An 18,873-nucleotide genomic window follows, 5' to 3' on the forward strand; every position below is an offset into this window, starting at 1 on the left:
CATTGAAGAAAGAAAAAAATGGGAATTAGCCATGGCCAAAGAAATGGACAGTTTGCGAGAATTAAATGTATTTACACCTACTCCTGCACCTAAGGACAAAACTATTATAGGCACCAGGTGGATATTCAAAATTAAAAATCTGGAAGAAGGCAACACATTATATAAAGCTAGATTAGTTGCACAGGGTTATGCTCAAAAGTATCCTGAAGATTACACAGACACATACTCTCCCACAGTAAGGACTGAGAGTGTTAAGACAGCTTTAGTTATAGCATCTGCACTTAATCTTGATGTCTTTCAATATGACATACAGACCGCGTATTTACACGCAAAACTTGATAAAGAGATATATGTAAGAGCACCTCATAGCCAATACACAAACAAAAATGAAACTTGGTTATTAAATAAAAGTTTGTACGGACTAAAGCAATCTGGCAAACGTTGGTATGAATGTTTAGTCAACGTACTCAAAACTATGAATTTCAATGCCACAACTGCAGACAATTGTTTCTTTGTTAAAAAAGAAGGTGACTCATTAGAATTTGTGTTAATTTATGTGGATGATATTTTATATATCGGTAAACACAAAGAGAAAATAGATACATTTGTAACAAAACTAAGTGAACATTTTTCTTTAAAATCATTGGGAAAGGTAAACAAATATCTTGGAGTTCAAATTAGTAAAACTAAAAAAGGATTTAAACTTTCTCAAAAAGATAAAATTATAGAACTCCTGAACAAATGTAATTTGAATGATGCCAAAACTTGTGATACTCCAATGCAGGCCGATTTTTTAAGAAACATGGATGAATCATCCCCTGAATTTAAAGATAATACACTTTACAGATCAGTTATTGGTTCCCTTCTGTATATATCTAATTGGACTAGACCTGATATTGCTTTACCCCTCAATCTGTTATCCAGATATGTTGGTAAATCCTTAATGTATCATTGGGAAGCCATTAAACGAGTATTAAGGTATTTAAAGCACAGCTTAGACTTCTGCCTACTACTGGAACCCAATAATATTAAAGAGCCCATCCTCACTTGTTATGCTGATGCGGATTGGGCAGGTGATACTAAATGCAGAAAAAGCACCTCAGGTTATATATTCTTTCTTAACGATTGTCCAGTCTACTGGTATACTGGAAAACAAGATTTAGTAGCCACATCAACAACCGAGGCAGAATATGTTTGTTTGTCTAAAGCTTCCAATAATCTTGTATGGTTTAATGATTTATTATCAGATGTTTGGAAAAATCCTTCATTACCATTTATCATACATGAAGATAACAAAGCTGCTATTGAGATATCTAGATCTGATGCTATTGGTCAAAGATCCAGGCATATAGATATCAAATTCAAACACGTAAGACAATTATCACAAGATGGATTTATTAAAGCCATTCACTGCGAAACCTCAGAACAATTAGCTGACATATTGACTAAGCCTTTGCCATCTAAACAACACAAATATTTAACTTCTAAATTACAAGTTTTATATTGTTCTGAATCTGAATGTAATTATTGTTGTATATCGAATCGGCATTTAGAGGGGGATTTGTCACAAGTAAATGCCTTATTCTCAAATGAGGAAAATGTATATCCACAGAATATCAGGGGTTAATTTATATATCCTTCCTAATGTATTCATATGTAACCACTCCCATCCATTACTCCGCCTCATTGATATAAAAGGGGATGTATGTGTTACATATTAAGTTAAGTTGATTGGAGTATTGTGATTGGGTGTTGTAAGCAAAACGTTCATTGGTTAACAACTGACAGCCGGCAGTATAAAAGGAGCTGTCAAGCGCGGGTTCCTGCTCTCTGTCATGCTTGTTATTAATAAAGGTTCAGTTAGTTTAAACTTCCGTCTCTGTCCTGTCAGCCGGCACTGAGAATGAAATAGTGGCGACGAGGATGGGATACAGGCAGTATACCCTCCAGAATTAAGAGAAAAGGGTTTCCAGTGCCGAAGAAAAAAATTATTAAGGGCGACAGTGGAGCGGTGAGGAGAAATGGCGTCGCCTCAGAATTTCGCTCCATTCAATGCTACTGTGGAGTCATGGGAAGCGTTTGTTACTCGGTTCGAGTGTTTTTTGATCGCTAACGACTACCGTGAGTTGTCAAGTGAGAGAAAACGGGCGTACTTCCTGAGTCTGTGTGGGCCAGAAATGTTCGAAACCGCGATGACGTTAATGGCCCCGTTGTCAGTACACGCCGGCACCTGGGAGGACTTCCTGACTAAGTTAAAAAATCATTATGCTCCCGCGCCGTCCCGTATAGCTCGCCGTCAGCACTTCTACCACCGAGACCAGGCTGAGGGCGAGTCAATAAGCCAATATGTGGCGGCACTTAGAAAAGCAGCGAGGCACTGTCAATTTAATAATTTAGATGATTATTTATTGGACAGACTAGTCAGCGGAGTGAGGGACGAGAACCTCAAGCGTCGGTTAATAGCCAAGCCTGACTTATCATTCCAGGACGCCCTAGATGAAGCGTGCGCTGCTGAATTAGCCGTTCTGTCACTGGCTGATTTACCTAGGGGGCAGTGCTCTAATAAGGCAACAGGCGAGCAAATTCATCAAAATGTGACTGAGTTCAGTGATGAGGACAGCCCTGGAATAGATGGTGCCGTCGCTCGCATCAAGACTTCTCAGCGGCCCGGGAGACAAGATACACTAGCACAGGGGATGTGCCGGAGCTGCGGAGGGGGTCAACAGCGAGTCAGTTGCCGTTTTAAAGATGCAACGTGCTATCGATGTGGACGCCGTGGCCACATCGCGCGAGTATGTCAGTCCCCGACGCTGAAGGAGAAAACTCCGCCCCCTCAGGAACATTATCGTGGTCCGCGCAGACGAGAGGCGGGACGGAACCCGAGAGCGGATTGGGGGCGTGAGTCTGCAGGAGTGAATGGGGTGTATCAAACGCAGCGAAAGACCGCCTCACCAAACAGCCAACCGAAAGTTAATGTGGAACTCGCCATCGAGGGCCGACAGTGTGAGATGGAGGTGGACACTGGGTCAGCCCACTCCATCATTGCTTGGAGTACAATTAAGCGATTAGTGCCCCACATCTCTCGGCGTCGCTTGGACCCTTGTAACCTGCAACTCCGTGATTATCAAGGGAACCCCATCAGAGTGCTGGGGTGTGGGCAGTTCAGAATTAAATTTAAGACATTTTCAGGACGCCTGCCGTTAATTATAGTGGAGGCTCCATTGCCAAGCTTATTAGGCTTAAATTGGTTCCAGGCTTTGGGAATTACTATTCAGGGGGTACACGCCATCCAGTCCTCCGAATTGGACTTACTAATTAAAGAATTTCCTGATGTTTTTGATGGAAGGCTAGGGTGTTATAACGGGCCCCCAGTATCCTTCAGCCTGGATCCTGGCGTGACCCCGAGACGGTTGAAACCACGCCGGGTGCCTTTTGCGCTGAAGGCAAGGGTGGATGCGGAACTGGATAAACTAATTTCTCAAGGGGTGTTAGAACCTGTTGAATTCGCACGCTGGGAAACCCCTATAGTAACTCCTATTAAGGCGGACGGATCGGTCCGTATTTGCGCTGACTACCGGGCTACGCTGAATAAGGCCCTATTAGGTAATGCTTACCCCGTTCCTGTCGTTCAGCATCTGCTGCACTCATTGGGGCAAGGGTCAATATTTGCAAAGCTGGATCTGGCCCAAGCCTACCAGCAACTTAAAGTGGATGACCTGACGGCGGAGGCACAGACAATAGTGACCCATAGGGGGGCATTCCGGTGTCGCCGGTTGCAGTTCGGGGTCAGTGTCGCCCCGGGGATTTTCCAGAGCATGATGGAACGTTTGCTGCATGGACTCCCCGGGGTTATTCCTTATTTTGACGACGTTCTCGTCTCAGCTTCTTCGACTTCACAGTTATTGGAGCGGACACGGCAGGTTCTTCGGAGGCTAGCTGCTGCAGGTCTGAAGGTTAACAAGACCAAATGCCAAGTCGCGGTGCGCCAGGTGGAATTCCTAGGATTCCTGGTGGATAGTTCGGGAATCCATCCGACGGCAGCTAAAACATCGGCCATTATGGACGCTCCTCCTCCTACGTGTAAGGCTGATCTCCAATCTTTCCTAGGACTGCTTAACTTTTATGCAGTTTTTATTCCGCATAAGGCGTCTGTTGCTGAGCCCCTTCACCGGCTGTTAAACCGTGACGTTCGTTGGCATTGGGGTGCCCGAGAGGCTAAAGCATTTTTGGCTGTCAAACATCTCCTGACCTCCAACTCGGTTCTCACCCAATTCTCTACACACCTGCCGGTAACCTTGGCATGTGATGCCTCCCCGTACGGGGTGGGAGCGGTGCTAAGCCATGTCCTACCTTCTGGCCGAGAGTTGCCCATTGCCTATTATTCTAAGACCTTGGCGCCAGCAGAGCGTAATTATTCGCAGTTAGATAAAGAGGCTCTCGCCTTGGTGGCCGGGGTCAAGCGGTTCCACCATTACCTCTATGGCCATCCCTTCATATTATACACTGATCATAAGCCTTTGTTAGGCATATTGGCAGGCGATCGCCCTGCTCCTCAAATTCTGTCCCCCCGCATGACCCGTTACTCTGTCTTCCTAGCTGCATACGAATATCGACTGGTTCACCGGCCTGGGAAGGATCTCGCGCACGCTGACGCATTGAGCCGATGCCCCAGCCCTGACTTGCTAGAGTACCCTGTCCCTGTTTCCTCTGTGTTCCTGTTGGAGGACACGCCGTTGTTGATCACCGCATCGGACGTCGCCCGTTTCTCCGCAAAGGATACTACCCTGGCACAGGTGTTGGACTGGATGGCCAGAGGTTGGCCACCAGGGCCCTTCGCTCCAGAATTCCAACCATTTGCCAGCCGCCGCCTCGAACTTTCTACTCAAGCGGGGTGCCTTCTGTGGGGCCACCGGGTGGTTATTCCACCCCCCCTTCGTTCCTCATTGTTGAAGAAATTGCATCGGGGTCACCCGGGGGTGGTCAGAATGAAGGCGTTAGGCCGTTGCTATATGTGGTGGCCTTTGATGGACCGGGACATCACCGACTGGGTCGCACAGTGTTCGCAGTGTCAGGAGAACATGTCAATGCCGCCTAGGGACCCCCCAGGGGTGTGGGAATCGCCTGGGGCCCCATGGTCGAGGTTGCATATTGACCTCGCTGGTCCATTGAAGGGTCAGTCCTTCATGGTCCTCGCTGATGCGTTTTCAAAATGGGTTGAAGTCATCCCATTACGGTCGACTACAGCAGAGGCTGTCATCAAGGCATTGCGTTCACTATTCGTAACACATGGGTTGCCTGACTGCATTGTTTCGGATAACGGTCCGCAATTTACTGTGGCCGAATTCGAGGGGTTTTTAGCCCACAGGGGCATACGGCATTGTTTAGTATCGCCGTTTCATCCTTCCAGCAATGGTTGTGCGGAACGCGCTGTGCGATCTGCAAAAGACGCACTGAAAAAGATAGGGCACAGGACGTGGGCTGAGCGGGTGGAGGAGTTCTTGTTAGCTCAACATACCACGCCCTGTCAACTAACTAACAGGAGCCCGGCCGAACTTTTAATGGGCCGGAAGCTCCGCACAACCTTAGATCGTTTACACCCCACGTACGGCCATGCCAAGCCCTTCGATGCCATGAGACAATACAGGTCATTTGTTATAGGGGATCACGTATACGCCAGGAACTATGGGGGAATGCCCTTATGGTTGGCAGGAAAGGTTGTTGGGATTGCAGGTCCTTGCTCCTACCACATTGAGATAGATCAGGGAAAAATTTGGAAGCGACACAAGGATCAGTTGAGGGCTCGGAGGAATGGAGCCAAAGGTGGGGATATGGCCGCCGAGCCAAACTCGCAGGAAGTTAGATACGAGAAGGAACACCCGGTGCCGCCACAGGCGAACACACCGACCACCCATGGGGGAGAGGGTGAGGAGGAGAACTTACCTTTGCTGGATAGGGGAAGCAGTACAGTAGAAGTAGGGGGCTCGCTTAGCCCGCAGCCCAGAGTTGAGGGACCACGGGAGGTGAGTTCAAATTCACCGCCGGAGTGGGCCGGAGGGGTGGAGCCCAGACGATCAGGGAGGATACGGCGAAGACCCGCTTACCTGGGCGATTACGCATGCGCCTGACGTCGGCGCATGCTCAGATAGATGGGAAGGGGTGTTACATATTAAGTTAAGTTGATTGGAGTATTGTGATTGGGTGTTGTAAGCACAACGTTCATTGGTTAACAACTGACAGCCGGCAGTATAAAAGGAGCTGTCAAGCGCGGGTTCCTGCTCTCTGTCATGCTTGTTATTAATAAAGGTTCAGTTAGTTTAAACTTCCGTCTCTGTCCTGTCAGCCGGCACTGAGAATGAAATAGTATGGACCTCCCACTTGCTTCTATCTACGATCATTCAGAGAATATAGAATGCCTACTGTAAATAAATAGTGCTTTGTTTAAATACTTCGTTCCTGAATCATTTATTGAGTCTGATCCTCAAAATTACGCAACATAGATAATTGTAATCATTAATTGTTGATCCTACTGGAGATCACCAAGGCTACAGGTTTAAACCGGAAGTAAAAAATGTCCCAGAAAGGCAGTGACTAACCACTTCTGTTACTCTCCCAAGAAAGCTCTCTGGGAGCATCTATTAAATTCATAGACACGAAACTTGATTAAAGGAGCCTATATCTCCTTTAGATACAATCCACTTGACTCTTTCAAAATAATACATGGAAGTTATTTAATTTTAGCTGGCAATGCTTATTTTGCATTCAATTTTCTTTCTATAAAATCTAACCCTTAATTGCATATGAGATGATTTCTTCTGTTATGGATTTGACTTTGTCTTCGCCCAGAATAGTAAAGTCCCTTGGAATTATGTCTGTGGAGATTCTCAGTTATCCAGGTCACAGTTGTCTCAAATGTGCTTTTTTTTTTTTTCTGCAAAAGGCAACTGACTGTTTTTTTTCGAGGAAACTCCATCAACTGGTGGGGATGGGGTGATGATGTTTCTGAAATTGATGAAGTTTGCTGGATGAGAAATGAAACGTTTTGTTCTTCAAGGAAAAAATAGTCCAGTTGCCTTTTGAAGAAAAAAAAGCACCTCTGAGAGTTCCCTTGGAATTATTTCAAATGAACTTTAATTATTTTTTTGTATTTACCACAATAAATACGAGAAAAGAGATTTGTAGGCGAGTAGGGTGAAAATATTACACCAATTACGGTTGATTACAATCCCTTGCAAGCAAGTTGTATTGGACAGATGTATTGACTCTGAACAAACAGTAGTCGATTTATTAGTATCATTTTTTTTTAAAAAAAACTACTACTCTCAGCGGTGTGCCTTGCCCAGATTTAATAGAGGGACCAAAGGGGGCGCTCATTCGAAGCAGAACGCGCGCGGCCGTTGAAAAGCCGAGATCCCTGGTTCCGCTGCTGACGTAGTGGGATGACATGACAGGCGAGTTCGCACTCTCTTCCGGAAACAAAGGCTGCCTTCCCAGCAACCTGGGCCCGACGCTGCTGAGACCCAGAACACCGTTGAGGGGGAAGTTTGACGAAGTTGGGCGGCTTTGGGGAGCGACGCTTATCTTTTAAGATGTTGCGCGGCCTGAGTGGCTGGTTGGGGATGAATTGGGCGGAAGAAGAAAAGCCGTCTCCCTCCAAAGGAGAAGTAACAACTGGCGGAGAAGAGGTCCCTGAAAGAGACACGCCACCGCCGCGCTACGAAGAGGAGGGACTTAAAGGGGGACCGGACATGGACCCGCTCTTTAATCAAGCCAAGGGGCTTGGCAGTGAGTTCCTCCGCGAAATCCCGTGACCAAGAACCCTCGCCCCACCTTGCAATGTTCTGCTTATTATGTGCTTACAGGTTGCCCTAGCGCAGATCCTACAAATAATATTTTCTATAAATTGCTTCCTCAGCTCCCTCTCTTTAGGGCACCAAAAATCCGGACGATCGCTAAATGGAAGCAAGAGATATTAAGACCTTTCTGTGGTCGTTAAGATTGATTTATTCATTTATTGAACTTGTATACTGCCCAGAATTGTTGGGAGTCAGGGAGCATACAACTGCAGCATACGAATTTAATAAAGTTGCAGTAGGCATAAGCTGTGCCTGTTTAGCTTCACTGATACTAATTCCCACGTAAATAAGAGTGGCTATTCCATTTACTCAGTGAAAGTTGCCCCTCTTTCAATTTTTTTTACTTCTTTGAATAGCTTGGTAGTTCGATTCCCGTGAGCGAATAAACCGCGGAGGGACAAGAAAGGAGCCTCTCCGGTTTGCCTACTGGCATTCAGGCGTCCGGCTGGTAAAGATAACAACCCCCCCCCCCCCCGAAAAAATTCAGAGGCAGCCAGCCACCTCGGTGATCCCTGGCTAACACGTGCCATACGTTAAAAAAAAAAAAATTGTTTGAAAGACAAAGTATTTCAATATATCAAAGTTCCTTATGCAGCCATGCTGGTTTCTTTTGAAAGCTGCTATTTTCTTCACTGGTATTGTACTAATGTATAAAATATTCAAGCACTTCTTCAGGAATGTTGGAATTTCCTCTGTATTTGGTTTCTAAACCACATGAAAAAGCAACACACTCCAATTCCATATTACTAGGAAAACCTATGTTTAAAAATGTGTGTTGGTGATGACAACAGCAATGTATGTTGAAACTAAAGCTTATATATAGCAAATGAGTTTTTGAAATAAAGAAAAATTCAGAATGAACTCTAACAGTTAACAACTTATAGTTTGTGTTATCAATTAATTTTTAAAACAAATTATAGATTACAGGTTACACTATTATTTAAATAGGATGGCTGAAATCCTAGATTTCAAAGCCTTGTTTTGTTGCTAGATGAACAAAATAAATAAACGTAGTACAATTTAGATTTTTATGTTACTGAGTTCAGCAAATTGATCATGTACAGTATCTTGGATTTGTCTTTAAAGTACTGCTTTATTTTATCTTGAGAAATGTTAGTTTCATATCCAAGGCTGTCCAACAAAGAAATCAAAACACCATCCCAAATACAGTTGCTTTCTCAATGTAAATTAGTTCAAGAATATCTTATGTTATAATATTCTATACCAGGCACCTACATCCAGAGTACTTCTTCATGAATTAATATCAAATTATTTAAAGTCAAGTTGTTGATATGCTGATTTGTGCACCAGATTATCAATGATACTGATAAACTCTAGACTGCGTGGAAATGGGCTTCTGTATGCGAGTTTCTTTACTCCTGACTATTGTGCATTAATTATGCTGCATGTTTTAAAGCACTAGCAGAGATGAATGAATAAATCTAAATTCCCATATTCTTCAGATTCATATTAGCAATTAGTTTCTGAAGTACAGGAAGGAAAGTATTCTGAGTTTAAATGATGTCTTATCTCTAAAAGGTTATATCTTCAGTTTTGCTACAACGGCTACAAAAAAGATATCTGAATCAGTTGCTGAAACAGCACAAACTATAAAGAAGTCTGTTGAAGAAGGAAAAATAGAAAATATAATTGACAAGGTACTTTTATTGTAAATAATTGCCTATAAAACTGGTATTTTTATTAACCTACTCTGCTTTAAGTTATTTTGAAGGCTTTTAATTTCACAGTTTTGGCAGATGATAGCACCTAGGCACAAATGCTAAGCAGGTTCCAATCAGGAAAATATTTAGATGGGACATCACCATGAAAGTCTAGGTCTGTAAGTTAAGAGTAGAAAGTTGAAAAATCTCCAGGAAGAAAGTAATGGCAAACCACTTAAAGAAAACCATATGATTATGTCCATGTAGTCACTTAAACCGAGTTGGGTTTGAAAAGAGGCTTTATGGAATTAGTCTCTAACGTTATCCTTAAGGAAAACTCTTGTCTTTATGCTACTCATTTTACAAGTTTGTTTGTATTAGTTATATAGATAAGTTTGGTAGCAATTAAAATGTATATACGGATAGTCCTTGACTTATGATACAATTGGGACCCAATTTCTGTTGCTAAGCAAGAGTTAACCCAATATCAGCTTTTTTGCCATGGTTATAAGAATCACTGCAGTTGTTAAGTGAATCATGTGGTTCTTAAGCAAATCTGGCTTCCCCCATTAACTTTGTTTGTCTGAAGTTGACTGGCAAAGTTGCAGATGGTGATCACATGATCCTGGGATGCTGCAACTATCATAAATAACATGCTGGCTGCCAAGTGCTCAATTTTGATCATGTGACTGTGGGAATGCTATGATGGTTGTAAATGTGAGGTCTAGTCATATTCACTTTTTTCAATGCCATTGTAATTTCAAATGGTCACTAAAAGAATAGTTGTAAATTGAAGACCACCTGTAATTTCATTGTATAGATCACTCAGACTGAATAAAAGAATGAAGTCCTCTTAGATATGCTTATTCAATTGCACATACTCTATTGAGTTTCTATAGAATACAAAATATTTTATATCGAATAATCCAAGAGTGTGGCCCAATTCACATGACCATATATTGAACAAACACATCAGAAATACTTTAATTATAATTAGCTGCTTTTCGGCTGGTTTTCAGGTTTAGATAAAGAAGAAACATGATGGTTACCAGCAAAGAACTTATTTGTTAAATTAAGATATAATAATCTGAATGTGGAGAAATACTGAATTTGAATGTCATTGCTAATATTATTGACAGCACAGATTTGATAAGTGTAAGGATCTTCAAAGAGGAAACATTTATTTTCAGGATTCATTAAAAGAAACATGTTGTAACCTATTTGTTTTTGGTATTTACTATTTTAGAAGATGTTTTGTGTGGCTTAAAAGTATGATAGGGAAATGCAGTAAACTCACTTTTTATATTTTTATGCTAAAAACTCTGTTTGAAACTTGGACCACCTCTTTTAAAGTAGTAATATTAGTTATTTCTTTTTTTCTTAAGACTTTAAATTTTTATTTGAGTAGAATAAAAAATGGTAAATGCTGGCATTTAAGGGGAAAGAAAAGCACATGCAGTATGCAGGCACATTCTATATAGTCAGAAATCCCATTATTTATTTTACTTGTTTTGGGGTACCATTGAAATATATAAATCTTACAGAGTTTTATTTTTTTCCTCCCACTTTCTCCTCCAGGCTACATAAAGAATGGTTCTCAACTTTTTTTTAGAAACTGTCCACATTGTGTTACAATAGCAAAAATGTATTTTTGAAATGCTTATCTAACTTTTTTCATTTTTCACATTTACCTTTTGTTGTAGACAATTATAGGAGACTTTCAAAAGGAACAAGAAAAATTTGTTCAACAGCAACACACCAAAAAATCAGGTATTTTTTGAATTGGCTACAAAAATCATCATCATCATCATCATCATCATCATCACATTAAAAGCTTGTATGGCCTAGGAAGGTGGCAGGATGTCTCCTAACACATAAGCAAAAATCACTTGCAAGATATTCGATGGAACATGAGAAAATAGCTGATTTTTTTTTAAGTCTTATCAGAAAAAAAATTAAGGTTGAGTTTCATATAAAATATAACGTTGCATTTTATAAGATGATACAACAAAGTAAAACATGAAAAAGCAATATTTATATACTTACAAATTGCAAAAGTAGTACATTCCTTATTTGTGCAACAAATTAATTTTTGTGAAAGAAAAAGCTTTTATCTTGCAACTTAATATGAAACAATATCCTTGTATAGTAAAGGTATTCAGTAGCATATTTATGTTATGTTTTTCCTATAATTAATTAAAACAAACATACACAAACTCACCAACTTCAATTCTGTTTTTAGAACAGTCTGGATGAAAATATGTGAGTGTGTGTGGGAGACATCCAGTCCATGGATATTAATTTTGTTGGTCCTAATTAATAAACCACCTAGTATATTGCATTGGCTCTGATAAATAAATTAAGATACTGGGGTTCTAACTTAATATTAAATGTCTCAGCCACTTGACTAAACTTCATAAAAATGAATACAGGCAGCAAAAGAAATTTGACTGGATTATTCTTCTCACTGGTGATCTTACAGTTCAGATTCATTACTAAAAAAAAGCTTAATCAGATTATAGGTAATATGTCTGGTCTAGGATAAGAGAATCAGATCCACGCTTCTTCAATTAGCAAAATTAACAGGAATCAAATGTGCATCCAAGATCAGGAATTATATGCAGAAACCTATTATTACTAGTACATATTTTAGGACTGAAGCCATTATTTGTTCTTGGGAAACATCAAAATGCTACAAGAATTATATAGCTTTTCTTCAAAATAAAATGTGTACAATACATGTATCTTCATGTATATGCCCAACCATTCTGTTTTAGAAATATATGGGTTGGTTATATGGCAAAATTTTTACAATTTTCCTCTCACTGTGGCCTTCCAGGCTGAATCAGAGAATCTCTTATGGGACAAAAGAAAAAAAAATGCTGCCTTCTTACCTCTAGATATATGGAATTCACGATAGATTTATGAATTAAGTTAACATAATCTAGTTTGCTGCTTAATATTACTGGTTTGAGCATTCTTCTGATGTACCTTAGCAAGAGGCTTTTCTTACTTGAAGATGCCAGTCGTTCAGTGGTCTCTTATGGTTGAATGCAATTATAAACATTGCATTTTTTTTCTGCTCACAGAAACAGCTGTTCCTCCATGGGTAGACAGCAATGAGGAAGAAACAATTCAGCAACAAATACTGGCCTTATCAGCAGTATGTAGCAGGTTTTTTTGCTTTTAATCTTTTGAGCCAGGAATGGGGGGGAACCTATAGTTCAGCAACCATAAACTTCCGATTCCTAACATAAGCAATTAATTTCTTGAAAACGTACATGTTTGTTATCTAAAGCAGGATTCTAGATATTCAGATATGTAATAACTTGTAAAAAGCTCTAATACAAATAAGAACAGTCATAATTAATAACTGTGTTATGATGTAATTCATTTCTCAAAATAACATCTTGAGAAATATTTTTCCCAAGGTAATAACAGCTTTCAACTTCTGTCGATCACATTTTATTTTACAAAGGATAGAAGAAACTTTCTGCGTGATCCACCAGCAGGGGTTCAATTTAATTTTGACTTTGACCAGATGTATCCAGTAGCCATGGTGATGCTTCAAGAAGATGAGCTTCTGAATAGAATGAGATTTGATCTTGTTCCAAAACAGTGAGTGATCTACCTATATTTGATGAGGTATATCCTAACCACTTAACTATCAAGAAATATCACTTAGCTTGAAAGCTACCAATTTAAAATTATGAATGCAGGGGGGGGGGGGAAGATAGAGAAATGTTTATCTCAGACTGCATGCCCACAACCATGCCATGCAAAAATATTAACAGGCAATTAAGGCAAATCCTAATACATAAAATCTGTATACCCAGTGTTATAAAGTAAAGCCCTGGTGGCGCAGCAGACTAAACCACTGTTATTAACATCAGCTGCCTGCAATTACTGCAAGTTCAAATCTCACCAGGCTCAAGGTTGACTCAGCCTTCCATCCTTTCTAAGGTAGGTAAAATGAGGACCCAGATTGTGGGGCAATAAGCTGACTTTGTATAAATACACAAAAGTATTAAGGCTATTGCTTAACGCATTGTAAACCGCCCTGAGTCTCCGGAGAAGGGCGGCATATAAATCAAATTAAAAAAAAAAGTAATTACTTACTAACAAAAACATGTGTGCTGTCCTCAGTGTAAAAGAAGAGGTGTTCTGGAGGAATTATTTTTATCGCGTCTCCCTTATTAAACAGTCTGCACAACTTACAGCACTGGCTGCACAGCAAGCAGTGAGAAAAGAAAAGAACGGCAGTGAAGAGGATAGACTGTTAACAGGTAATATTGATTTAATCAAACATTTTAAAATTTGATTTTTTTTTTATTCAAGCTTCTTACACCTTCAATTTCATATGAAACATTCCTTAGATAACTGAGAGAAAACCATGTTTTTTTGCACAAGCATGGTATATTTGATTTGTTATAAACAAGTTCAACTTCCTTCTGTAGCTAAAACTGAAACTAAAACTGATACAGTATGTACAATGATGTAGTGCCATAGTTATGGTCTAAAAAGACCATAAAAAGAAATGTCTAACTCATTTCAAAATCTTACTTTGCATATATAATTATTAAATCCATGTAACTGTATTACATCTTGAGTTAAGATTTTTTTAAAAATTAAAAAACCCTTCTGCGCAGGGTTTTTACAGTTCTTCTGTACAATTCCACTATTCATGGCATGCATGTTAGTTCCTTTTGCTATGAAGCCCCTGCATTCCTACTCTGAAACTAAAGAGAATAGATTGCCCCTTTACCTTTATAGCCATTTCTGCCTATTTTGCAGCTTTAAAAGTCTGAAACACTACATTGATTAGACATGACAAGTGTTTTGACAGCACAGAGCCAAATCAACAACCTCGTTTTCAGGGCCAAATGTCAGGTTAGTGAGGAACTACAGTATTGTCTCTGTTTGTGGATGTGCAGTGTAATCCTGCAGACATGATTCTGATAGTTACTACATTTATTTTCATTATTTAAGGACAGCTGAAAGTGTAGACCTAGTTCAGAAGGCTTGTTACTACCCCTTCTATAAACCCCAGAAAACTTGCATCCTGCTCTTCCATTCCTTTTTCCACTTCTTTGTATGTCAAGAGAGGCTATTTTAAGCTTGATTGTGGTTTATAACAAACTACAGATAGTTCTCGACATACAACAGCAATTGAACCCAAAATTTAGGTTGCTAAATGAGACATTTGTTAAAGTGAGTTTTGCCCCATTTTACGACCTTTCTTGACACATTTGTTAAGTGAATCCCTGCAGTTGTTAAATTAATAACATGGCTGTTAAATGAATCTGGCTTCCCCATTGACTTTGCTTGTCAGAAGTTTGTAAAAGGTGATCATATGATCCCAGGACACTGCAACAGTCATAAAGGTGAGTCAGTTGTCAAGCATTTGAATATAAATCATGTGGCCATGGGAATGCTGCAACGGTCTTAAGTGTGAAAAACGGTCATGTCATTTTTTTCAGTGCCATTGTAACTTTGAACAGTTACTGAGTGAACTGTTGTAAATCGAAGACTACCTGTATACTTTTTGCCTCATTGAAATCTGAAAAATATATCTTGTTAACACCACAATTAAGAAACCAGGATATCAAATCAGTAACAAAGACAAGCTACACTTTTATTACAGACTGCAAACTAAAAATGTATTCCTTTGTTGAAGGAAGAAGAGAAGAAAATATAGAAGTACAGGCTTGCTATCCATACATGCAGTAGCAATAAATCACAGCTTGGTATCAATGCCTATAGAGTCATTCACATGCTTTAAAACATCAGACATTAGAAAATACCTTCAGAATTTTACTGTATCTATTTTTTCCCTAGATACTGTGAGGTCAAAGATGCCACCTGTTGCTATCAAATCTCAGCTGAAACATCAAGAGGTAAACTTACATTATAGTGATGATTAAGGTATGCACTTACAGCAAAGATTTTTAGAACTTCCAAAATCCAAGCTATTTTCTAACTGCTACACAAAGCCTGTATCTCTAAGAAAACTAGAAAGTTAAAGAAATGTCTGAAATAAAAGTCTGAATTGGAATTTAAAAAGGACTAACAGTAGAAACTCTTTTAGTTAGGAATTTACTTAAAGCTGACTATTTAAGCCATTTTTTTTAATGGTTGTTTTACCAAACTTTTATTTTCTTAGCCTACAAAATCTAAGGATGCACAGTAGTTAGTAGCAGTAATCTTTTCATTAACAATAGCACAGTGCATTTTTTCTTGCTGGAGAGCAGAGATGACATGGTAGAAGAATTCTAAAAGCATTGTTGGGATCAGATAGATATCTGTATTCTTTCTTGTAATCTGCTATTATAACATAGATATATAGTTATTAATTGAATTGCTAGATACTACAAGTGTTTTCTTGATTTAGATATCCTATACCTGTAACTTCAGTGTTTTTCCATTCCTTATAACAAGGGTGTCAAACTGGCAGCCTGCGGGCCACATGCGTCACATGCAGGCCACTCCCACCCCAGCTCCGCAAAGGGGGAAAATGTCACGATACGTCATGTGACGGCAACATGATCTCGTAACTTTGACATCCAGGCCTTATAACAAATGAATAGCATAGATCCTTTAATAAAGTTTGTTTATATTCTTAAATTAGTCCTTCTTTAAAATTATATTAAAGGATGATGAAGAGATTTCTACTAGTCCAGGTGTATCTGAATTTGTAAGTGATGCTTTTGATGCATGCAACCTGAATCAGGAAGACTTGAGAAAAGAGATTGAACAGCTTGTGCTTGATGATGAGAAAAAGGAAACAGTGGATGGTAAAAATAATTATTCTTCATATTCTAATAATATGGTCTTGCTAGTACAAATCCATAAAAATAATATTTGTTAAAGCTCTCATTTGACTGTTTTTGATCTTAAAATGTTTTGTGCATTCAATTATGAGAGAGTATGAACACTAAATTACATGTTGAATATTTTACAGTCCTAAAAGTTAAAGATATGCTTTATTTCCATTTAGAAGAAACTGCAGACTGGGAAAAAGAACTACAACAAGAACTTCAAGAATATGAAGTAGTTACAGAATCAGAAAAACAAGATGACAACTGGGACAAAGAAATAGAAAAAATGCTGCAGACAGAAAATTGATCACTTTGCCTGGACCATTTTCCAAAAACTGACATGAACTTGTTCTTACATTTGGTTCAAGTATTTTCCTTGAGGCCCAAAGTTCTTTATAAAATAAGACTCAAGGTGTTACATAATCAGGCACAGAAACTGTTGTCAGAAAATACTGTCTATAATCTAGCAAGTTATGTGGCACATTTTGCTTGTATTTTAGGGATTTTCTAATAATCCCAAATTGTCATAGTTGAAGAAATTGCAGAAGTGATTTTTGGTTTATTGCAAAATAGTACTTGAAGTACAATGATCCAGAACACATGAACATCTATTTAAAAATCTGCCTAGAATTGTCTGGATCGCTGTATTTGTTTTTTCATTGATATTTTCAGATGATTAGAAAATACTAAATGAATGATGAGAAAATAATTCCTGACCATAAATAAAATTGTGACATTTCCTGTAGTAGAAAACTTGTATCTCAACTACTTTCCTATTAATAATGGCAAGAACTCATGTTGCTATTTTGCTACTTCTGACCCATTTATAAATAACTCATGAAAATAATCTAAATATGAACTTCTTCAAAAATAGATCCTAGAATGGCATATACTTCCCTCTTGTTTATAATTCAAATGTTGCTTTTAATTAGGGCTTTTGAAATGTTACCATTTTAAATACAACCACTAAAGGCTTACACTAATTGAATAACAGCAAACTCAGTTTGACAATAATCTTCCGTTCACTACCCTAAAAAGATAATGTTTCAGTTTTGATCGGTGGCACCTGAACCAGCAGAGGATACATGATTAACATTTGTTGAACAAAATATCTTCAATGATTTTGAAAGTCATATACAGAATCACAGGTTTTAAAGGAAAACATAGATTGGATCTGTTGAAGACAGGGGTCCTCAAACTTTTTAAACGGGGCCAATTCACTGTCCCTCAGACTGTTGGGGGCTGGACCAGCTGGGTGGGCGTGGCTAGATGGTCATGTGATTGAGTGGGCATGGTTAGGTGGTCATGTGTCTGGGTGGGCGTGGCTACGTCATGTAACTAGGTGGGCTTGGCCAATTTAGTAGCCCATTAAACAATACACACAAATTAAACTTTAATTTGTTTTGTTCCTGGGGGTGTTTTACTTTCTTTTGTTTGCATGTTGCTCTTTTGATTGACTTTTCTTTTTACTAGATCATTTTTTAAGTTGTTTAGGAGTCTAGTGGTCCACTTCAGGAAACACTGTTTCTTCTCAGCCCCAAGGAGCTTACAATCAACAAATAGAACAAACCATAGCCTCTCCTTGTTTTGGGTGGATGGGAGGCAAGGGACTCAGCCCAAGAGCTGGGTCTCCTTAGAGAGGCAAAGGAGGCGATGGCACGCATAGCGTGCGCACAAAGAGAACCGGTAGTAAAGCTGGTTAGAACCCACCCCTGTGCTATAAGACATATTTATACAAAGGTTACAAAGGTTATATACTTATAATACATGCACTGATATTGAAAAGGTGGCTGCTATTGAAAGACACTATTTCAGTTGGATGAAGCAGCAAAAAAAAAGATGCCATGTGGATGATATATAGAAGGTATTGTACAAGGAGACCACTTATGTAACATTCTAGTAATTAGTTCCCTAAAGTACTAGGATGATTTTTGGTAATCAACAGGATAGGAGTTAACTCATTCACATTAATTTTGTTTGAAATATGTTATTAATGTAGTCAATAACTTGATTATTTGAAATATTAAAATAATGTAAGCTTTTATTTTATGCAAACCCAGTACTATGACAATTCAAAAAATGTTGTAATTGCACCCTACAAATATATAAGAATAACGGTCATAAGTTGAGAATAGTCACACTACAAATTAGAAAACATAACTTCCAGAAAAAAAATGTTGAAGAGTAGATCATACAATATTTACTAGGAAAAATTAGAGTTTAAATGTTCTTCAACTAAACAGTATTAATAGTAACATTGGATACTTGATCCCAGATTAGATGAACAAAAAGTATTTATTAAGGAGAATTTTACAGCACTCTCAGCTACTTTTTTCCCTTCAGATAGCAAGGTTCCCGCTAGGCAATAGACTCAGTCATCAGAGATTATAGGAGATTCAGTCTTATAAATGAGCTGCTTATGAGACTGTTGTCAAATGCTATACATATTAAAAAATTTTCAAATAGCCCATTAGTTATTGAAATAGTTTTCCTTCTGCTTTTCCCTTAAAAAAATAGTATCTATTTTCCTTCAAGAGCAAT

The 18,873-nt window shown here is 39.1% G+C and overlaps 2 protein-coding genes across 3 annotated transcripts in view; one reads left to right on the forward strand and one right to left on the reverse strand.

The window, feature by feature from the left end:
• The window catches only part of CTPS2 (CTP synthase 2), a 159,796-nt gene that overhangs the window by 132,784 nt on the left and 8,139 nt on the right, over positions 1–18,873 (reverse strand). The gene's annotated exons all lie outside the window — the stretch shown is intronic.
• Positions 7,449–17,077, forward strand: SYAP1 (synapse associated protein 1). Its single transcript, XM_070943709.1, has 9 exons — positions 7,449–7,782; positions 9,393–9,511; positions 11,218–11,284; positions 12,604–12,677; positions 12,993–13,132; positions 13,661–13,800; positions 15,353–15,411; positions 16,167–16,308; positions 16,512–17,077. Exons 1-9 carry the CDS (start codon positions 7,587–7,589, stop codon positions 16,637–16,639), a joined length of 1,065 nt encoding a protein of 354 aa, XP_070799810.1. The 5' UTR covers positions 7,449–7,586; the 3' UTR covers positions 16,640–17,077.

The sequence above is a fragment of the Pituophis catenifer genome, unplaced genomic scaffold (assembly GCF_029215685.1).
Source record: "Pituophis catenifer annectens isolate HBS135680 unplaced genomic scaffold, rPitCat1.0.hap2 SCAF_4, whole genome shotgun sequence".
In the NCBI taxonomy this organism is placed as follows: Eukaryota; Metazoa; Chordata; class Lepidosauria; order Squamata; family Colubridae; genus Pituophis; species Pituophis catenifer.

Excerpts from the sequence above, each read along its gene's own strand:
- SYAP1 (XM_070943709.1), top strand. The coding sequence starts at position 7,587 with ATGTTGCGCGGCCTGAGTGGCTGGTTGGGGATGAATTGGGCGGAAGAA. Across the intron at positions 11,285-12,603 it reads GCAACACACCAAAAAATCAG|AAACAGCTGTTCCTCCATGG; the intron begins GTATTTTTTGAA and ends TTCTGCTCACAG. Across the intron at positions 13,801-15,352 it reads AGAGGATAGACTGTTAACAG|ATACTGTGAGGTCAAAGATG; the intron begins GTAATATTGATT and ends TTTTTTCCCTAG.